The 19,818-nt window shown below is 55.3% G+C and overlaps 3 protein-coding genes across 5 annotated transcripts in view; 2 read left to right on the top strand and 1 right to left on the bottom strand.

The window, feature by feature from the left end:
- Window positions 1-509: 509 nt before the first annotated feature.
- Window positions 510-19,818, bottom strand: part of neurod1 (neuronal differentiation 1) — a 134,301-nt gene continuing 114,992 nt past the window's right edge. The window contains exons 2-5 of the mRNA XM_061286904.1: window positions 3,215-3,277; window positions 1,807-2,142; window positions 1,313-1,542; window positions 510-1,213 (exon numbers count right to left, since the gene is read on the bottom strand). Of these exons, the coding sequence (XP_061142888.1) occupies window positions 690-1,213; window positions 1,313-1,542; window positions 1,807-2,087 (1,035 nt within the window). The 5' untranslated portion in view covers window positions 2,088-2,142; window positions 3,215-3,277 and the 3' untranslated portion in view covers window positions 510-689. The remainder of the gene's footprint in view (window positions 1,214-1,312; window positions 1,543-1,806; window positions 2,143-3,214; window positions 3,278-19,818) is intronic.
- Window positions 4,847-18,458, top strand: itprid2 (ITPR interacting domain containing 2). Of its 3 annotated transcripts, XM_061286870.1 has the most exons (21): window positions 4,847-5,006; window positions 6,916-6,993; window positions 7,217-7,390; window positions 7,980-8,034; window positions 9,393-9,442; window positions 9,517-9,570; window positions 10,353-10,392; window positions 10,498-10,587; window positions 10,803-10,950; window positions 11,042-11,102; window positions 12,006-12,471; window positions 12,580-12,727; window positions 12,923-12,974; window positions 13,230-13,333; window positions 13,409-15,466; window positions 15,627-15,671; window positions 15,742-15,866; window positions 16,099-16,216; window positions 16,283-16,330; window positions 16,417-16,692; window positions 16,956-18,458. In XM_061286870.1, exons 2-21 carry the CDS (start codon window positions 6,918-6,920, stop codon window positions 17,034-17,036), a joined length of 4,269 nt encoding a protein of 1,422 aa, XP_061142854.1. In that variant the 5' UTR covers window positions 4,847-5,006; window positions 6,916-6,917; the 3' UTR covers window positions 17,037-18,458. The 3 variants fall into 3 exon arrangements, with proteins under 3 accessions (XP_061142854.1, XP_061142855.1, XP_061142856.1); XM_061286871.1 differs by lacking the exon at window positions 16,283-16,330; XM_061286872.1 differs by lacking the exons at window positions 16,283-16,330; window positions 16,956-18,458 and having other exon boundaries at window positions 16,403-16,570.
- Window positions 19,339-19,818, top strand: part of hpxa (hemopexin a) — a 2,633-nt gene continuing 2,153 nt past the window's right edge. Inside the window, exons 1-2 of the mRNA XM_061286893.1 lie at window positions 19,339-19,457; window positions 19,583-19,599. Of these exons, the coding sequence (XP_061142877.1) occupies window positions 19,399-19,457; window positions 19,583-19,599 (76 nt within the window). The 5' untranslated portion in view covers window positions 19,339-19,398. The remainder of the gene's footprint in view (window positions 19,458-19,582; window positions 19,600-19,818) is intronic.

Genomic DNA, 19,818 nt, shown 5'->3' with positions numbered 1-19,818 from the left:
GGTTATAGCTCATGCATAAACAAGATCATTTTCATCAATTAGAATTTTGCCTGCAGAATGAACATCTGGGCCCGTCTATCACACACACAAACACGCATGCATACACGCGCACACATGCATTGTAGTGTATTATTTAGTACACGACTAGTGTAGTTGAAATTAATCTTGAATCAATGTGGAATTTTTGGGCACATTTGCGTGAATTTTACGTTTTGAAGAAGACATTATTGGGTCGTTATTATTTTATTGGTTATTTTCAAAATAAGACATTGACATCTTTGGACTTGACTTTAAATTTAGAAATCATTTTTTGCCAATTTTCTGACGGATTTTATGGACCGAATCAGGTCCCGAATCATCATCGGTTTGCTCATTTTCTGCACAGTCAATTTGAAATCTTATCCCTGTTTTGGAATCAAATGATTGACATTTAAATAATTGTTCTATATCCGATTGAGGAAAATAATGGACGGATTCCTGAAAAGAGTTGTGAGGCCTAAAGACAAAAGCACGAAATGGTCCCCTTTAATACAAGTCTTTCCAAATATGAGAGGACATTAGAAAAAGCAACAAGATGGACGCTCAAAAATAGATTTTTTTGGGGGGGGGGGGTGCAGGGGTCAAATTGCATAGTTTGGCTTATTGCTGCCGGTCTGTCTGGCCGTCGCCATGCAGGGAGCGAGCTCTTTTCACGACTCGTGAAAAATGGCGTTGAGCTGATGCGAGTGTCCGTCGAAGCCCAGCAGGTTGTCTACCTGCGGGTAGACGCCCCCGCCCCCGCCGTAGTGGACGCCGAAGGGGTAGCTCTTGTCGTAGTCTGCCGCCGCCGCGGCCGCCGCCGCCGCAGCAGCAGCCTCCTGTTTGAACGACGAGAAGTTCCCGTTGACGCTGAGGGGTGGGCTGAGGGGCGGGTCGAAGGGCGGGCTGTCCGTCAGCGGGACGCCGTCAAAGTAGCTGTCCGGGGCGCCGTACGCCGGAACCTTGACCTGGCGGAAAATGTGCGAGGGCTCCATGGTGCCGTAGGGCGGGCTGGGCAGGCCCGGCGTCAGCCCGGGACTCCGGTAGGAGAAGTGGGCCGCGTAAGGGGCGGCGCCCGGCGGCGGAGGCGGCAGCGACAGGTGGGCCGGGAGCTCAGGCGACTGCTCGGGGAGGAAAGTGCGAGGGTTCAGCTGCAGACAGCCCGCCACCAGATTGGCGGTCGGCTGGGACAGACCTGCGCGGGAGGGGCCACGGCGCAACTTTACAACAAAAAGGTCCATGCGCGGGCATGCCGTCCGTGTACGAGCGCACGAGCGCGCGCGCGTCAGCGCACCTTTACAGAGCGCCTGCACAAAGGTGATGAGGTCCGGGGCTTTCCCGGAACGCAGGATCTCGCTGAGGGTCCAGATGTAGTTCTTGGCCAGGCGCAGGGTCTCGATCTTGGAGAGTTTTTGCGTCTTGGAGTAGCAGGGCACCACTTTGCGCAGACTCTCCAGGGCGTCGTTCAGACCGTGCATGCGGTTGCGCTCGCGAGCGTTCGCCTTCATACGCCGAACTTTGAACCTGCGGGGGGGGGGGGGGGCAACAAATGCATTGACGCTTAATTGGTGGCCCTGAATTGCCAATCATCCGGTGATGTGTAGGCCAACGACTTTGCTCTTCATTTGCCATGAAGGTAACGTACAAAGTCGATATGAGGATCCTCGGTCCCATTACAATCCCCCCGACCCACCGCACCCACAGAAATAGTGAAGGACAAAGTACCGTAAATCAATGAAATGTTCGGCCTGTAATGGATATTTTTGTGTTGTAAGCGTCGGGCGTCACCTCTGCATGCGAGCCTTGGTCATCTTCTTCTTCTTGGGTCCTCGTCTCTTTGGCTTGCCGTCGCCATCGCCGTCGCCCTCGCCCTCGTCTTCCTCCTGCTCCTGCTCTTGCTCGTCTTCGTCCTCGTCGTCCTCGTCGTCCAGGAGGCGGCGCTCATCGTCCTCTTCCTCCTCGTCTCCTGTGCTGGTGCCGGTGCCGGTCACCGTTCCGATCCCCGCGGGGCTGCACGCCTCCTCCTGCTGAACCTCGGACTCGCCGAAATTCTGCTCCGACCTCGTCATGGCACGAGATGAAGATGAAGATGAGGACGATGCTGGTTTGAAGATGAGGACGATGCTGGTTTCCGCGAGGAATACAAAGTTGGAGATTCAGTTTACAAAAAAAGCAATCCAAAGTCTCATTCCCAACAGCAACTTCCGTTTGACGAATATCAAGGGCATCTTCATTAAATGTCTCGCTCGCTCTGTAGACGTTTCTATCGTGATTTTCTTCAGAACTTGCAGTGATTTTTTTTTTTTTTTTTTTTTTTGCCAAGAGGATTTAAATCCTATACGTCAATCCCAACATCGAATATTATGCAAAAAGTATTTGTTAAATCTTCCGAGATTTTTTACTTTGAACAAAACATTTTGTTTGTCAAATGTTCCAAGACTTTGAATGTGTAAACATTTTCGTCTACCTTCAGTTGTATTCAAATCATCGAACCGTTTTCATTGTAAAATAAGAGACATATTTAAAAGATATTCTGTCTTACATTCTTGTCGTACTATTTATTTTTTAATAGCATAAGCAAGCAGGAAAAGATTTATCACTGTGAAACTAGAAACAATAATGACATCGAACTTCACATATAATTAAAACCCATTAGAACAAGCGTATACTGAATTGACATTTACTCGCCGCCATACAAAGTAGGTTCCATTTTGAGGCCAAAGTGAAAATCAATGACAAAACAAGATGGCAAACTTTCGCCGACAGTGGGACTGAAATGATTTCCAAAAGCATCAATGGGAAATTTGATCAAATCAACCATCGACGGACTGATTGACTTCCTTGACTTTGATCAAATAATTCCATTTGCAGCAACACGAGTCAAACAAAAAGTTGCGGTCATCGTTTCAAAGGCCAAAAATCAAGTCAAGTGACACTATCGAAATAAACGAACGAACAAACAAATAAGTGCATGGTTTTCTATTTCATTGCAATCAACAGATTGCCTCGACTATATTGAACAAGTTGAAAGGAAAGGATCGATGGTTCTTTGTTGCGTGCAAGTGCGGCGGGCCGGCCGGCCGGGCGGGCGCCTTACTTTCAATCCATTGCAATCAATTCATGATTATTGTTTCTGACGTCATTAACGACAAACCATCACATCCATAATCAATCATCATCACATCCATCCACGTACCTGTCGTTCTTGTTGCTTTGCCGTTTTTCAGAGATCACGCAACCGCGTGCGTGCGTGCGTGCGTGCGTGCGCGTGACAGCCGCTCGGAGGATTGTGTCGTGCGCGCGGAGGAGTCGCACTTTTATAGGAGTCGTGCTCGTGCTCGTGCTGGAGCTGCGCGCACGCGTGCCCGCGCCCTCTCGCCATATGGTGTTCACGTCATCCAAACGGCCCCGGGGATCACGTGACCCAGCTTCCGGAAATGCCCATCTGCCGCTTCACGCACGCACGCACGCACGCACGCACACGCGGCAACGCCAAAGCCACACCACGCGGCTCCCCAAAACGCGCATCCATCTAGGCAATGTCCGGACAAATTTGGCACCTAAATCCAGTTTTCTTTCCAACTTTGTAAAACAGGATGAAAATCCACGATCTGATTTTCACCGATTTGACATATGTACGAACGGCATCGATGTTCAAAACCGGGACGTGCGTGGAACTTTGCGGTCTTGGTGAAAGTAACGATCGACTCGATTGGCCAATAAGGTTGAACTTTCCACCAGCCAGGTGAGCTGGTCACCATGGCAACGTGCTGGTAATGAGGATGAGGGCGATCAAGCGGTTGCTAGGTAGTTACCGGGAAACCTTCAAGCACCTCGCTCGCTCGCTCGCTCGCTCGCTCGCTCACCTGGATAATGTTTAACGCTGAGTCAATTTGGCGTCTTCGCTGCAAAAAGCCACTGGCACTCGCCATGCCATGCCATCTCTTGACTGTAATGAGGCGTCATGAATATTTCCGCTGTGCTTTTGTCACGTTGCAAAGGCGTCGCCATCGCCAGTCACCCACCACGGCCACATGAATGGAGATCAAATGACAGCGCGGGAGGGAGCACGTTCGCTTGACATGACATGCAAGGCAAATAAAAGGTTCTCTTCCTATGATTGCCATGTTGTATGTCATTTCAAAGACGCCGTTGTGCAAGAGCGATGTAAAGATGGATTGTGTTGCTGTGTCGTCTTATCATTACGACTATTAGTGGAGCAGCAGCAGCAGCAGCAGCAGCAGCAGCAGCAGCAGCAGCAGCAGCAGCAGCAGCAGCAGCAGCAGCAGCAGCAGCAGCAGCAGCAGCAGCAGCAGCAGCAGCAGCAGCAGCAGCAGCAGTCCTAGCAAACTGTCACCAGACTTTCTGACAAAGTGGAGCGACTGAAGCGTTCATGAGCGCATGTCTCACTCGACCGGTCTTTGGCTCCGCCTGTCGGCCGACGGCTTGCATGGCAGCTAGCTGTTGAAGCAAGCTGGACCTTCAAGCTGGACGTTTGCATCGTTATGGGAAGCAGGTGAACATCAATCAACAAACGTTCACGCGATTAATTAACCAAATAGCAAATAACGTACATGAATTCTTGGGGCTGTAGCAGGCCCGTGAACGCCCCCCTCCACTTTCATTAAGATTGAGACGGAGTTTTTAATGAAACGGAAAATAAATGGATGCTTTCGAATGGAGAACGAATTTCTATTATTCCCCGATGTTCTTGACATGAACTAAATCCCAACCACATCGACAACCGCTTTCCCTCTTCGTCTGAAATACGCAGTTGCAGCTGTAGTACGGCGGCTGTTCCGCTAGAGGGTGCTGTTTCGCCCTTTTGCTTTTGTGCGGGCCATTCAGGAGGAAGCGGAAGCAGGATTGTGGGACGTGAGCAAGTGTTGACGACGACGGAGGAGGAGGAGGAAGAGGAGAAGTCATCTCTTGCCAAATCTTCGACACTTGCGGCCGACGGACGCGACGGACTCAAGACCAACATGAAGGTGAGCTCCGTGCCGCGCCGAGCCGAGCCGAGCTGAGCCGACCGACAACTTTGGGCAAGTTTTGTCAAAAGTTACTTTGGAGCCCGCTCTCGTCTTCGCCACCAAAGTTGTTGGCGACGTTTTCGGAGGACGCCAACAACTTCCTCGTCGCGACGTTTGAGCTTGAACCACTCGTTTGTCGCTTAAGGACGTCCGTCAGGCATTCCGCTGCGCTGCGCTGGCTGGCGGCGTGTGCGACGTCGGTGACAGCAGGCAGCGCCCGCTCTCCCGCCCGCCAACTGCTCCAAACTTGTGTAATCGGCTGCACATAGGTTGCGCGATGACGTCATACGTCATCACAAAGTTACGTGAGTGACACATAAGATCACGCACGCACGCACGCACGCACGCACGCACGCACAAGAGCCATAATGGCATCCGCAGACAAATCCATTAGTGACAGTAAATGAAAACGTCACTACCTCGAGTTGATCGACCTGGCTGGCGTTGCACACCTTCATAGTTGTTGTTCCTAAACGTTTGTAAACAAGTTAGTTCACTTGCGTCATGTTTCATGCCAGGATAAACGACTTGGCCATAGCTAGGAAACAGTCCAAAGTTTTCACAACTTGTTCGTGACAGTGAACGATGTCATCAAAAAGAAAGACCATTTTAGTTCATTTGACAACTTGTTGAGGATACTATCAAGATGATGGTGGTGCTAAGCTAGGCATTGTTGTCAACGATCAAGTAACTCCCGTGGCCATGCTCTGTAAAGCAGCCCCATCCGAAGCAAGTGACGTAGTCGTTTCATGTGTTCAAAATAACTGGCAGCAATGAGATGTTTGCTAGCCAGCCAGGCCAACAATTTGGCTCGTTTGATGCGCTGACTGACTCCATTGGGCTTGAAAACGTTTCACATCCTATCAATGTGGGCCGCGTCAAAAAGCGCTGAGTAGGGACTTTCCTCTTTCCAACGACGCTAACAGTGTGTGACGACGCATTGTTGTCAAGCATGTTTCCTGCCTGGAGGAGCTCCAACCAGGAGATACGTAATGCCACTTATAATGGCGCTAAGATCTTAGCAAACAAGCCAGAGCCACCTTCTGGAATTGAAGAATGCCGGAAAGGGACGTTTTCAAATGGGACCCGAGTGTTGTGACAATGTCTAGTCATGTGATGTGTTCATTTTGGCAACATTTGCCTTTGAGCAATTTGCCGTTATTCATGTTGTTTACGCCCCGAGTCAATTCCAGTGTTTGTCTGTCTGTTTGAATGTCGTTGAGTGCTTCTGTGCTGTGCTGAGCTGAGCTGAGCTGAGCTGAGCTGAGCTGAGGCCTTGAATTTGTTTATGAAAATCTCACACACACACACACACACACACACGCCCGACAGGAAGTTGTTGTGCTGGTGGCCGTAAACACTTGTTTCCTGTTTCACACGTCCTCTTCCCAGCGCATCTATTTGCGGCCGTTGCGATGGTTTTGCCGGCCGGCCGGCCGGCCAGCCGTACCACTGGTTCAAACGGTCCCAGTGGCTTCTACGGTCTCCGTGGTCTGCAGTGGCCTGCAGTGGCCTCAATGTCCATGGTGGTTCACGGTGGCTTCTCTGGTTCCAGCGGTCAAAGTGCTTTGCATGAGTGCCAGTGGTCTCAGTGGGGATCCCCTGTGAGCTTCAGGATTTGAGTCGGCTCAATGCTTTTCGTGGGCTCTTTGCTTCTAATGATCCCATCCCAGCGGTTCGAGTGGTCTCACCCAATGATTTCATTGGTTCCGGAGGTCTCAAAGGTTCTGGTGGTCTCAAAGCTTCCAATGGTTTGAACGAATCCAGTGGTCTCAGTAGTTCCATCTGCTTTCCGTGCTTCTTGTAACGGTTGGGGTCGTCACTACGCTACGGTTCCGCTGTCTGACGCGTTTCCCCGTCCACACAGGTATGCTAGCAGCTGAAGATGTTGCCCTAGCAACCATGGAGAGTCCCGCCATCCTCCTAGACCCAGTCCTGCCCCCAGGTACTCCTTCCTTCCTTCCTTCCTTCCTTCCTTCCTTCCTTCCTTCCTTCCTTCCTTCCTTCCTTCCTTCCTTCCTTCCTTCCTTCCTTCCTTCCTTCCTTCCTTCCTTCCTTCCTTCCTTCCTTCCTTCCTTCCTTCCTTCCTTCCTTCCTTCCTTCCTACCTACCTGCCAGGTTTGGTCACATGATCCACATAACTCATTGTTCCCCGTCCGGACGTCCAGATGCCAGCAGCGCCGGGCCCAAGTGCAGCGTGGCCTCCCTACGACGGCGGGCCTGGGCTAAGAGTCGGGACTCTACTTGGCAGGAAACGCAAAAGGCCCAAAACAACGGCGAACCCCTGCCAGACTGCGCCGGCGACTCCAACGGGAATCCAAAGAAAACCTCTGAAGAACCAGGTGAACGTCGCACGCTGGCTGACACGAGGGGTTGTTGGCACGCTCGCTGTGTAGATGTGGCTCCTTGATCTGATTTTGGGAGCATAGGCTTCTTTGGTCTTGCCAATAGATTTGATTATTTGCTCATGTTGGTCCATCTGGCTAATGATATGTGCTTGGTAGTCTGCCTCAGTAGATCTTGCGCTAGGTAGAGCTGCTCAAAGGATCTTGGAGATACGTAGAGCTGTTTCCCTCCAAAATAGCTCCATCTTGTTTATGACAAGAGCCGCCACCTCGGAGGAGTTCCATCTCGTGATTGTTTGCGCTCGTCAGTGCGTCGCTAGTTGCTACGCTAAGAGCGGCCAATGCTGTGCCACTCACATATTTCCCTGCAGTGCTTGTGGAAGGGAATGTTTTGTCTTGCGCTCTTGTTTCAACACGCAACGTGCTGACTCGAGTGCCTCGTTCTTGTCTCCCTAGCTTCATTTGGTAAATCACAAAGTATCGATTGCCGTGCCAAAAGCTCAGTGGGATTCGTGTGTGGAGACATAGTTTTTGGAAGCAGCATGTGCGCATGCTGTGCTGATGTCTCTCTTGTTGCTTTTTGTAGCTTTGGCAGGACTCGCTCCCAACAACAAGATCACCTGTTGGCTCGACCAATGCAGGTAAGCCCCGACAAAAAAACAATTTTCAAAGGTGGAAAATACAAATTGCTTGAGCAATAGAAGAATGCAGCGCGCAAAAGGAGAGTCGTCGTCGCCCCCTACTGTAGCGGAGGTGTCGATGCGGGAATGTTGCGCTAATGCGCCAAGCAACTGGCCCACACTCTTTCTTTTTCCACTCACGCTTCAAGATGTGTGCTAGCAGCCTGCATATGCAGTACACGCACACGCGCGCGCACACACGCACACACACACGCACACACACACACACACACACGCACACACACACACACACGCACACACACGCACACACACACACGCTCTAGCCCGTCAAAGACACAAGAAAGAAAGTCAACAAAGGAGGAGTTGCTTCTTCTGTTGCTGAGTCAACATTTATCACATGCACAGAGGAGTCACCCGTTACCACGGCAACTGCCGCGGGGCCCAACACGGTCGGTGGGTCGGTCGTCGGGCGGTTGGAGGACGTGTGAATGCGGCGGCTGCGCCAGGTTACGCAAGCTTTTAGAGTGCGCGTGAATTTGTGTGAACGCCAGTGTCTGCATATTCAGAGTGTGGGTGTGAATATGTGCATCAATAAGTGTGTGTGTGTGTGTGAGTGAGTGAGGGGAATGTGTCAATGTGTTCTTGTGAATGTGTGAGAGCAAAAAGTTTAAGTGTAGTTTTGTGCGTGAGTGTAATAGTTGATGGAGGAATCACAATGTCTGTCAATGGAACTGGTTTTGGTGTGTGTGCGTGCGTGGGTTTGCATTCATGTCTCATAGTGTGTACATGAATGGATCATAGTGTGTACGTGTGCTTTTGCTGGCATCCTACTGTGTGCCACATGTGTACATGTAGATATGTGTGGCAGTAAACGTGTCGATGTTTGTTTGCATACATGTGAGAAAGTATGTAAGTGCGTGCGTGCGTGCATGGCGAGTGTGAAGTTTGTCCCATTGATAAGAGCGTCGACTTGCATAAGCGTGTCTGGCTGCCGCTAGCTCAGTCGCCAAGCAGCGAGTCAATCGACTTGCGTCCCGTCCAGTCCAGTCCGGTCCAGTCCAGTGTAGTTGGCTCCGGTCCAGTTTAGTCAACATCGCTGACAGGCACGTAACCCGCTGGACAGGTAAGTCTGGATCAGCTGGCATACACCAGCATGCGTTAGGAAGTTAGCAATCAATTCCAAAGCCACTGAAAGGAGCTAGCCTAGCTTAGCCTAGCCTAGCCTAGGCGTTTTACTTTTTAGATAACCCTGTTGTGTGTGTTTGTGTAAACACACATGGATCATAGCGCGTGTGTGTGTGTGTATTGTCATTTTTTCTGGCACTCCAACATGTTGCTTTTGTTCTTGTGTTTGTTAGAACGCCGCTGGGAGCGTCACTGGAGGATCAGAGCGCACCTGCGGGCAAAGGTAAGCGCTGTCTCTGCACAAGAGCAACCAGTTGACAAAAAGGATTGAGGCCGGCGTTTGTCACTGGCCCACAGGGGCGGCGAGGAACGGCTGCAGCTTCGAAGATGACCTTTTGCTGGGAGATGACGGTCAGTAGGGCGCCGGCCAAACGCGAGCGCACCCAGCAACCGGCGGGCGGGCGGGCGGGCGGGCGGATGGGCGAGTGGGCGATCGGCTGCCAGTAGCGCTGGCTGGCTGGCTGGCTGGCTGGCTGGCTGGCTGGCTGGCTGGCTGGCTGGCTGGCTGGATGGCTAGCTGGCTGCCTGGCTGTCTGGCTGGCTGGCTGGCAAAAGTCATGTTGCTTTGAGGCCAGGTGCACATCCTCAAGGGTTGCCGGGCGGGTAGCAATCAAATCAAGCGACTTTCAAGTCACGTGAGAAGGAGCCTCGACAGGCTGAAAAGAAAACAATTTCATCTTCTCAAATAGGATGTGGCTTTGTCCACGTCACAGGACCTTCAAAGGTTACACCACTCCGGAATTGGAGTCCATTCATTTTGAAGGGAAAAGTCATGGCTATTTGAATGATAACAGCCTCATGGCTATTTGAATGATAACGGCCTCATGGAAATGTTTCACTGAGAAGATTCGAATGGGCCTCTCAAACGGTGACTATTCTCCCATCCGACTTGGTAAGCGGACAGAATGGTATCGCACGCTACGAGCTGGAGTCAATCGTCTTGTATCTTAATCTTCTCTCAAAGTTGCTCTTGTGTGGAATCCAAATAGCGTAAGTGGAAGGCAATTGGAATCGGAATCATCATATCATCATAGCGCATCAAGCCTGGAAGCATTCCCTTCAAGCCGTTTTCATATCGCTGTGACTCAAGTGTGATTGTTGACGTCATTTTTCCTTTCTTGTTGCCATTGCAGCCGACCAACTTGAGTGCGTCAACAAGAAGACTGGACCCTGGTGAGTCGGCTCGGTCTTTGTTGTCGCGGTCTCCTCGTTGCCGCCGGCTCGGCTCGGCTCACTTCCCGTCCCGTCCGTTCCTTCCTTGGGGCTTCCTCGTGGCAGTCTGGCCGCCGATCGCAAGAGGAGTCAGTACAAAGAAAAAGCCCCAAGTATGAACTCCACCGGCTCGGGAAAAAGCAGCACCGTGTCCAGGTTGGTCCCTTAGCGACTTGTGCCACCTACTGGCCCGGAGTTGGCGGTGCGCTCGCTCCCTGCTGCCCCTACCGGTCGGTCGGTCGGTCGGTCGGTATGGGTGGCTTTGTTGCCATTCCAAGGCGGCGGACAATTGACTTTTCTTGACAATTGTTTTGAAAAGACCTGCTTTCCACATTTGCCGTTACTGAAAACATCCAACTTTTCATCCGCAGCGTGTCGGAGCTGCTGGACCTCTACGAGGAGGACCCGGAGGAGGTCCTGCTCAATTTAGGATTCGGGAGGGACGAGCCCGACATGTCCGCCAAGATCCCCTCGCGCTTCTTCAACAGCTCGTCGGCGGCGCGCGGCATCGACATCAAGGTTGACGCGCCCGATCCAAATGAGCTAACGTAGCGTAGGCTGATTTTGTACGGCTGGATGCGACGATGTGGCTCCCTTTGCTCACTCGCAGGTCTACCTGGTAGCTCAGCTCCAGCGGATGGAGGTGGAGAACCCCAACTACGCTCTGACAAGTCAGTGCTCGCTCGCCACAAAGTCGCTGGGCTTGTTTCACTCTGTGGCTTAGCATTAGCTTGCGCATCCATTCGGGATTGATTCCGGTTGCCGGGTCGGCGGTTGCCGGGTCGGCGGTTGCCGGGTCGGCGGTTGCCGGGTCGGCGGTTGCCGGGTCGGCGGTTGCCGGGTCGGCAGCAGTCGCACACCACAAAGATGTGTTTGTGTGCCTCCCTCCCTCCCTCCCGCACGCTCTCTCGCTCGCTCGCTCCTCACTCTGTCTCCTCACTATTGTGCTCTCCCCCACACTCCCAAAGTCCAAAAGACACACTCGCATTGTCATGCTACACACGCATTTGCGCGCACACGCACGTCCGGCGTGATGTTTCCAAGATGGCCGTCTTTATTTAGACGTGAATGTCTGGGCCGTTAAACAGGCTGCTGACAAAGTGGCCCTCTTGTCAAAGGAAGTGGCCGTTTGTCTTCGGGACATTCTGTTTTCCCGGGATGGGAAGCTTGCGTAACGCCAGCCCCGCGCTGGGAACCGACACCGTGTTGTTCTCCGGACGTGCGTTCCGACCGCTCGCTCGCTCGCTCGCTCGCGGCAACGCACCGGCCCGGCGCGCAGCACGCACATTTGCTACGCTTCCTTAATTAGGGCGCAGCGGCGCGGCGCTGAGCTGGGCTCGGCCCGGCCTGTTCACTGGCCGTCGGCTTTTGGTGGCCCTCCAAGAAAAGACAGAAGCTCTTGATGCTTTGCAGCGCAAGTACATTCTGTTCTTCTATTTTTAAACCCTTCCCCCATTTTTTTAGCCGCGAGAAAAATGTCCGAGCCTGGCGGGCTTTGCGCCGCAGACGTGGAGTTTGAGTTAAATGTTGCTAGCGTTTGATGGCGTGCGCGCGTGCTCGCGTGCGTCCACCAGGTCGCTTCCGTCAGATTGAGGTGTTGACCACGGTGGCCAATCAGTTCATCCAGCTTTACAGTCACGTGACCGGTCAGCCCGTCCAGACCGTCGGCGATCAAGGTAACCGCGGCGACAAGGTTTCTTTCTGCTTTCCCTTGGGTGAAGGCCTTTTCCCTTTTGACTCAGGAGGCGGAGGAGAGGCCGCCAAGGAGCGGTCGCCGCCGTCGCTTTTCCAGCGGAGGAAATCTGCTCTGAACGTGGCCGACCGTCTGAAGAAGAGCCTGAGCAAGCACAACCTGGCGGCGGCCGAGGCGGTGGCGGCGCCAGCCGAGGCGGTGGCGGCGCCAGCCGACGCCGCCGACGAGCACGTGTGCAAGAAGGACAGCGCCGCCACCGCCGACGAGCACGTGTGCAAGAAGGACAGCCGCTCGCTGGCCACCGTCGCCGAAGAAGGCGACAAGGAGCAGCTCGCGAGGCGCCGCCGGTGAGCGCACACGCGCGTGGCGGTCGGCGCTCGCGGCCCTTTGCGTCTCCACCCTTGGCCGTCTCCAAAAGAATAGAAGCCATGTCACAAGGTGCTTTTGCCTTCTAGCCTAAACGGCGAGCCCGAGCGTGATCCGGCGGCGGCGGCGGCGGCAGATGGGAGCGTGCTTGAGCCGCGGGCCCCCGAGAAGGCGGCGGCGCCCCAGCTCGCTCACTTGCGCACAGAGAACGCCCCCGACTCCTTTGACATGGAGGAGGTACGTCTGGCCTTCCTTGTTTTGCACTCTCCTGGTTGCTTTCCTCCTCCTCCTACTCCTAGTCCTCCTCCTCCTCCTCCTCCTCCTCCTCCTCCTTCCTTCCCAAGCCGTGCACATTTGTTTTTCAACTTTACTATTGTTCTTTGTTTTGCGTTTCTTCTGCCATGGTAAAGCCAGCCGTGTCTCTCTCCTCAGATTCAGAGCAACGAAGACGAAGCTCTCCTGGCCAGATCGTCCCGAAACTCAGGTGAGAACTCGCATTTCTTCTTCCTTTTTCGGCAAGAAGACAGACCATCCCCGCGTGGCTGTTTGATTTCACTTTCTGGCTTGGGAGGAAATTTCCATTCAGCCGTTGTCTTACGTAAGCCAACGGCTGTTAACGGGTGGCGCGGGTGGCGCCGGTCCGCTTGCGCGAGAGCGGCCCCCGGAGGAGGAAAGCGCCTCTGCCTTCAGGCCGCGCTCTCGCACACCACGCCACGCTCACGCCGCTATTTGCCAGCAGACCTGCTGCGGACGGTGAGCCAGCAGTCAGACAGCAGCGGCTTCGCCGAGGAGACGTCGTCGCTGGACGCTGCCGCCGCCGCCGCCGCCGCCGCCAACCTCAAGGTGGACGAGCGACCGGCAAAAACCTGCAGCACGTGTGGAGAAATGTGTGAAAAAGGGCCATTTTTGTTTGCTCAGGTTCAGGAGAGCAGTGACAGCTGCGACAGTGAAACCACGGTGACATCGCACCCCTCGCTGGACGCGGCCACGCTCATCTCTCTCAAACAATTGGGGGTCGCCGAGGAGTCGGAACCCACTCGCGGCGCCGGCCAGGAAAACGGGAGTGCCCACCGGGAAGGGGAAGACCACCAGCCGCTGCTGCAGTACAAGGCCCACCAGCTCCCCAAGACCCTCGCGGCGGGAGGGGAAGCGCCACAACCTTCTCAAGAAAAGGACTCGCCCCCATCGGATCTGCCGCACTCAGATCCGCCCGTCTTGAAATCGCCATTCTCGGGACCGCCAACCTCGGAACCGCCGCCCTCTGATCCATTGACCTCGGAACCGCCGCCATCTGATCCATTGACCTCGGGACCGCCGCCCTCTGATCCATTGACCTCGGAACCGCCGCCCTCTGATCCATTGACCTCGGAACCGCCGCCCTCTGATCCATTGACCTCGGAACCGCCGCCCTCTGATCCATTGACCTTGGAACCGCCGCCCTCTGATCCATTGACCTCGGAACCGCCGCCCTCTGATCCATTGACCTCGGAACCGCCGCCCTCTGATCCATTGACCTCGGAACCGCCGCCCTCTGATCCATTGACCTCGGAACCGCCGCCCTCTAACCCGCCGACTTCTAATCCGCTGACCCCGGAACCGCCGTCTTCAGATCTACCGCCCTCCGAAGCGCCGCCCTCCGAAGCGTCCTCAGATCAGCCCACCCGGGAAGCATCCTCTGATCCGCCCACCTCGGACCCGCCGACTTTGGAAGCGCCCCCGACAAATTCCCCCCGGCATCGGCCATCCCGGGCCGATCCCTTCGGTCCTCAAGCTCCGCCTCCCTCGGGCCATCCTTTCCATCTCCCCGCCTCAGACTCCCCCGTCCTGCGCGCGCTGATGCGCGTCAAGGAGCGTTTGGGCGACGCGGGTCCGCATTTGAGCCGAAGATGTCATCGAGGCGGTCTTCCCTTGCAAAGGTCCTCCTCTCTCCCGTCCTCGCTGCTGTCCCCCACCAGGGTGGTGTCGTCGGTGGAGATCCAGATAGGGCAGCGGGGCCGCCGGGCCTTTTGTAGCCAGCCCCGCTACGCTTTCCGCTACAGCCAGGAGCCCTGCGCCGACTCGCCTACCTGCATCTCCACCCTAGTTATCCCCGAGTCTGGCGAGCCACGTGTTCCGGTGCGCTCGCCCCGCTCGCTGAGAAGTGCCAGCCCCCCCACCGAGTGGCCCTGGATCACCCAGAGCGTCCCCGATCTGTCCTCCGCTCAGGAGCTGTTTGGACACTACGGGCAGGGCAGGACCCCCGTCCTCTCCCCGAGCCCTAGCCCCAGAGCAGGGAGCCCGTTGTCCGCCCCCCCTGCGGAGCAGTCCCTTCTGTACCCCTACGGCAGCCTCCCCAACCTCCTTCAGCAGTCGTTTCCTTTGGGTGGAGCGCCCCACTACGCCAGCCTGTGGAACGTCCCTCTGGGAAGTCCCCCCATTGCGCAGCACCACTACCACACGACGTACCATTCGCTTCCCCACAGCCCGTCCTACCCGCCGGGTTACCGGCAGGCTTACCAGCAGCTCAGCCCCTGGTCTCCCCCCGCGTGGCATCACGGCCCCGGGAACGGCTTTCATCCGGGTCAGAGTCCCCACCCGGCGAGCCCCTACTCGGGTCACGTCGGCCAGAACTGCAGTTCCCACCCCGGAGTTGGCGACAGCCCTCATCTGGCTCATAGTCACGGTCACAACCCCTACCCGGGTGTCGGCCCGGGGCCCTATCCGGGTCATGCCGTGGCTCACGCCCCCCACCCTGCTCTCGGTCCGGGTTACGGCTCGCACGCGGCTCATATTCTGGCTCACGACCTCCACCCGGGTCTCGGTCCCGCTTACGGCTTGCACCCGGGTCACAACGTGGCTCACGACCCCCGTCTGGGTCCGGGGTACGGCTTGCGCTCGGGCTCGAGTCCGGCCTCCGGTCAGGTCTTGTCCGGCACGGAGATGGAGCTGAGGAGGGTTCTTCATGACATAAGGGGGACCGTTCACACTCTCAACCAGGTTGGTGATTGGTCACTTTTTGTGCTCAAGCCCAGGAAAGCGTAGGCTGAATTTCTGCAGCAAGTTGGAAAGGGGTTGAGTTGTTGTGGCTCATTTGATGGCAAGGCTCGTTCGTATTGAGCTCCGTTTCCTTTTCCGAGCTTTTCTCTTTTCTCGGCAGCGCCCCGATGCCTCGGACGCGGGTCCCCGAGCTTCCCGTCGACAGGTCAGCGCCCTTCCGCGCCCCTTTGCACGTTCTCACCCCCCCCCCTCACCTTTTAACCTTTGCCCTCCAGGCCCTGGACGAGCTCCGCCGGAAGCGGCGCAGCCTGGCCGCCTTCCGGGCACAGATGGGCGAGCTGGAGCTGTCCGTGGTCCGCCAGCAGGCGCTGGTCTACAAACACCTGAGCCCCGCTGACAGGTACGCTAAGGCCGACCGAGCCTTAGCCTCCATGTGTGTTTGTGTGCGTGTGTGGGCGGGCGGGCGCATGTGGCAATGTGTACCTATGTGCTTGTTTGTTGATATGTGTGTGTGTGTTTGCCTGTATTGTGAAAGGGCCAATCTGTGCGTGTGCGTGCGCGTATGCGTGTGGGCGCGCGCACGCCCACGTACGTTTGTGCGTGTCCTTGTGCTTGACCCTTTGTGTGTGCAGGCTGGAGGCGGAGCAGCTGGAGTCGCTACGTTCGTCCGTCAGAGAGGAACTGCTGGAGTTGGAACAGCGGCTGGACGACAAAGTGATGGAGCTGACGGAAGAGGCGGGGCCATGCCAGGTAAGCAGACACTCGGCGTAGCGCCGCGCCCACGCCGGCGACTAAGCGGCTCCTTCCCCTCGGCAGGACGCGGACCGGGCGGCGGCCAGCTCGGCGCTCGGAGCCGTGGAGCCGGTCGGTCGAGCACGTTGCTGAATTGGCGTTAGGCAGCACCCACGCACCAACGTTAAAGCTAACCATGCTAAGGTGTGCTTGTGCAGGTGTCAGCACTCCTGAGGGAGCAGTTCATCCTCCAATCGGAGCTGAGCTACGACGCCTCCGTGGCCGGCCGGGCCGATCCGGGGGCGGATCCGCTTTGCGGCCCGCGCAAGCCCGCCGTGTACCGGGCGTCCGTCAATATCACCCCGGCGCCGCCCCCTCGTCCCGACAGGCAGCGGGACCGGCTCCGGGAGGATGAGGGAGAGAGCAGCAAAGAGGAGGGACCGCACGAGGCCCTGGGCGGCGACGACAACAACTTGAACCGGCTCGTTATGGAGGTAAACGCGCTGAGGTCAAAGGGCAACGTGGATGGAAAATATCATCTTTTCATCATTAAGCTCCAATTGGCGGGGGGGCATTGTGTGGTCTGATTTCATCAGTTATATTTGGGGGGGGAAAAGAGTCCAACTCAAAATAACAAAGGAATGGAATGGAATGGAATGGAAAAATAGCCTCCAGATTTCAAAAGTTGCAGATTGGATAAGCTTTATTTGTCCTGCAAGTTGGACTTCTTTCCACTCGTGGCCTCGTTGTGCTTCAGATCGGTGAGAGCGGACTGCAGGAAGTGCGGCGGCCGCAGATGTCGGAGGAGCCTTCGCCGCCCGCCGACCGGAGCATCTAGCCCGCCACGTCCGGACACTGCCGAAGAGCAACACTGAATGTCGAGCACACTGCGCTTGGGCCAGAAACTACGCTGAGAGCAAAAGCAGCGGCCACAAGCGAGGGAAGCGCTTGCACCTCTCCTCTCCGTGCCTTTCCTTTGCTTTCCTTTGCTTTCCTTTGCTTTGTTTGCTAGTCTAGCCGCCGCCGCCGCCGCCGCCCTGGTCACTAGCAAACCCCGCCAACACTAACCGAGAGCGGAAGGATGAAACCTAAGAGCCAGGACTAGCAAAAAGGCATGTCGGCCCCTACTGGCGGTAACCCTGAACTACTCGACGTAGCAGAAAATTGGATCTGTAAACCGAGCCGGGCCCTGCCTGTAAAAAAACAGAGTAGGTATTGTAGAATCACTAGGGATCAGCAAAGACATGATAAGAAAATGAGACCGGGACCAGGAGCCCAGAAGCCAGGAGCGAGCGGTCAGACCAAGAGCAGCACTCCAAGAGCACCTTTTTGTTTTTTGATCAACTCCTCACCACCATGTCACGCAACAACGCCAGCGACGAGTGTGCCATTTGTGCCAATGTAAGATTGTGAGAGAGAGAGAGAGAGAGAGAGAAGCCACTGAGATTTTGCTCAGCCTATGACATGATGCGAGCGTGCGAGACCGACACATTGCTTGAGCCAGAGTGATTTTGTGAGCACGTCTGCACAAAGTTGACCTTTACACGACCACCGTCGTCATGCTCGAGAAAGGAAGAAGCTCGTTAGCATTAGCGGCAGTGAACCAATTCAGCTGGAGCGGTGACACGTTAGCGGCTAGGCAGCTATGCGTCGACGCAAATGTTGCCAAGCTTTTGTGCTCAAATGCTACATGTTAGCCACCCGCGTTGAGAAGACATCGAGCAAAGCGTTTTAGCACGTTAGCTCGCCTGCATACAAAGTCATTAGCTAGTTGAGCAACTTATCGACGCCGCTGGTTCCTTTACACACCAAGTCAGAAGAAGAGAGTTGGGAGAAAAGTTGCGTGTTAGCCAACGTGCTAAGCGATTAGCATCATCGGCTTGGCCATTTCTGAGCCGTTGGGTACACACTGTAAGCACACAGACAGCACGCTGTTGGTGATGGAAATGTGGCAGGTCGGAACGGAATGGGCTCAAAGGCTTCTTGTGCAAGTTGTCACGTTTGATTGAGGCTGAGCAAGCGCTCCATATTCAACCATTTTCACAGGTTAACACTGAACGTGGGCCACCATCGCGTGGCCATCTCCTCTAGGGATTGAGAATCAATGATCCGCTGTGGAGTCATTGCAACGCGACCTACGACCACTTCACTTGGTGTGTTTCTTTTCCATATTTGTGAATCACTCGTGGAAGTTAATGCGGGGAGGGCTCACTCGCTAGAAATACGAAGAATAAAACAGATGTATTTATTTTCATTACAACTGGCTGCTGATTCTTCTTTCGGCCTCGCGTTAGGTGAGCGTCGGGCAAACAGTGAGGTGACCTTTGGTGAGTTTGTTCCAGGCCAACGAGGGTTAAAGTGGGATCACGCACCATGGCGGCGCAGCGGGGGCTTCGAGGCTCGGTCACGTCTCGTAGCTCCTGGAGCAGCGAGACCACGTGCCTTATGAAAATGGACGAGAATGAAGTCAGGCTTTGTTCCAAACTCCATTCCACTCACTCACTCAGTCAGTCAGTCAGTCACAAGCCTCCTGATTTCAGCAAAATGTGTCGACTGGAACAAGCTGGGCCATAAATGTAAGTTCATCAAGGGAGCCGAGCGGTTCGGCGTGCCAAACGAACCGATGGGGCGACGTGACGGACGCCAGGCCTTTGAAAGGGGGGAGCGGGATCCCCAAGCGGCCATCGCCAAGGAGACCAAGGAGAATTCAAGCGCTTGATTTGCACGCGAGCGAGCGTCTGCACGCCGGACGTTGACCGTCCGTCAGCGCGCGCCAAGACTTTCGCTCGGTAACTTCTGTTAATGTTCACTGCCCAGGGGCGTGTTGTCCAATCGGTGACCCGCCAGTACGCCGGGTTAGTTACCTCTTCTGGAAGCTTCCAGACCCGCTTTGACCCCAGTCGGCGTCGCTCGCTGGACTCCAGCGATGCGACTTCAGGAAAGCGGCACGGCCAAATAAGACACGTGAACGTGGCGGGCGGCGGTGGGTGGTCAAAGCGCGCGGGGAAGCGTGTGTCCTCATGCGTATTGATTTGTCCTGCTTGCGTAACCCCGCTCGGGTGTATCTTGGGGACACGGCATTCTGGATCGAACGGGCCCGGCTCGCCTCGCCGCCCCCGCACCTGGCCTGATCCTATATAAATGGCCCGGGGAGCCGTGGAGTCGCCACCTCCGGTCTCTCTCATTCCTGTCAGGCCGTCATGAAGATTGCGCTCGCCACCGTCCTGTGCCTTTGCTTGGCCTCGGCGAGGGCCGACCAGTAAGTCCGTCTTTGCCTTTGAAGCATTGTCAGCCAACCGGAGGAAATTGGGCCAAACATTGACTTGGTTTGACACCTGCGTGACGCCTCTTGCTTTGCTTTTCTTTTCTTTTCTTTTCCTGCAGCCACGATAGCCATTCAGGTGAGTGAGCTCCAACCTGCGGTTTCTCCTTCTTCATCATCTCCAAGTTCCCCAACGCGACTCGTGCGCCGTTGGTGACGCTGTCCCAGGAGACGGCGGGCTGGGCTCGGGTGGCGCGGTTCCGCTTTGTAGGCACAAATGCGGCTCGGCGCTAACACAAGCGCGTCTCTCTCTCTCTTTCTCTCTCTCTCTCTCTCTCTCTCTCTCTCTCTCTCTCTC

Source organism: Syngnathus typhle, linkage group LG9 (assembly GCF_033458585.1).
Source record: "Syngnathus typhle isolate RoL2023-S1 ecotype Sweden linkage group LG9, RoL_Styp_1.0, whole genome shotgun sequence".
NCBI lineage: Eukaryota > Metazoa > Chordata > Actinopteri > Syngnathiformes > Syngnathidae > Syngnathus > Syngnathus typhle.
The sequence above is the reverse complement of the archived record's forward strand: the minus strand, read 5'-3'. Positions and strand labels throughout refer to the sequence as shown.

Excerpts from the sequence above, each read along its gene's own strand:
- itprid2 (XM_061286870.1), top strand. The coding sequence starts at position 6,918 with ATGCTAGCAGCTGAAGATGTTGCCCTAGCAACCATGGAGAGTCCCGCC. Across the intron at positions 10,588-10,802 it reads AAAAGCAGCACCGTGTCCAG|CGTGTCGGAGCTGCTGGACC; the intron begins GTTGGTCCCTTA and ends TTTCATCCGCAG. Across the intron at positions 12,472-12,579 it reads CAGCTCGCGAGGCGCCGCCG|CCTAAACGGCGAGCCCGAGC; the intron begins GTGAGCGCACAC and ends TTTGCCTTCTAG.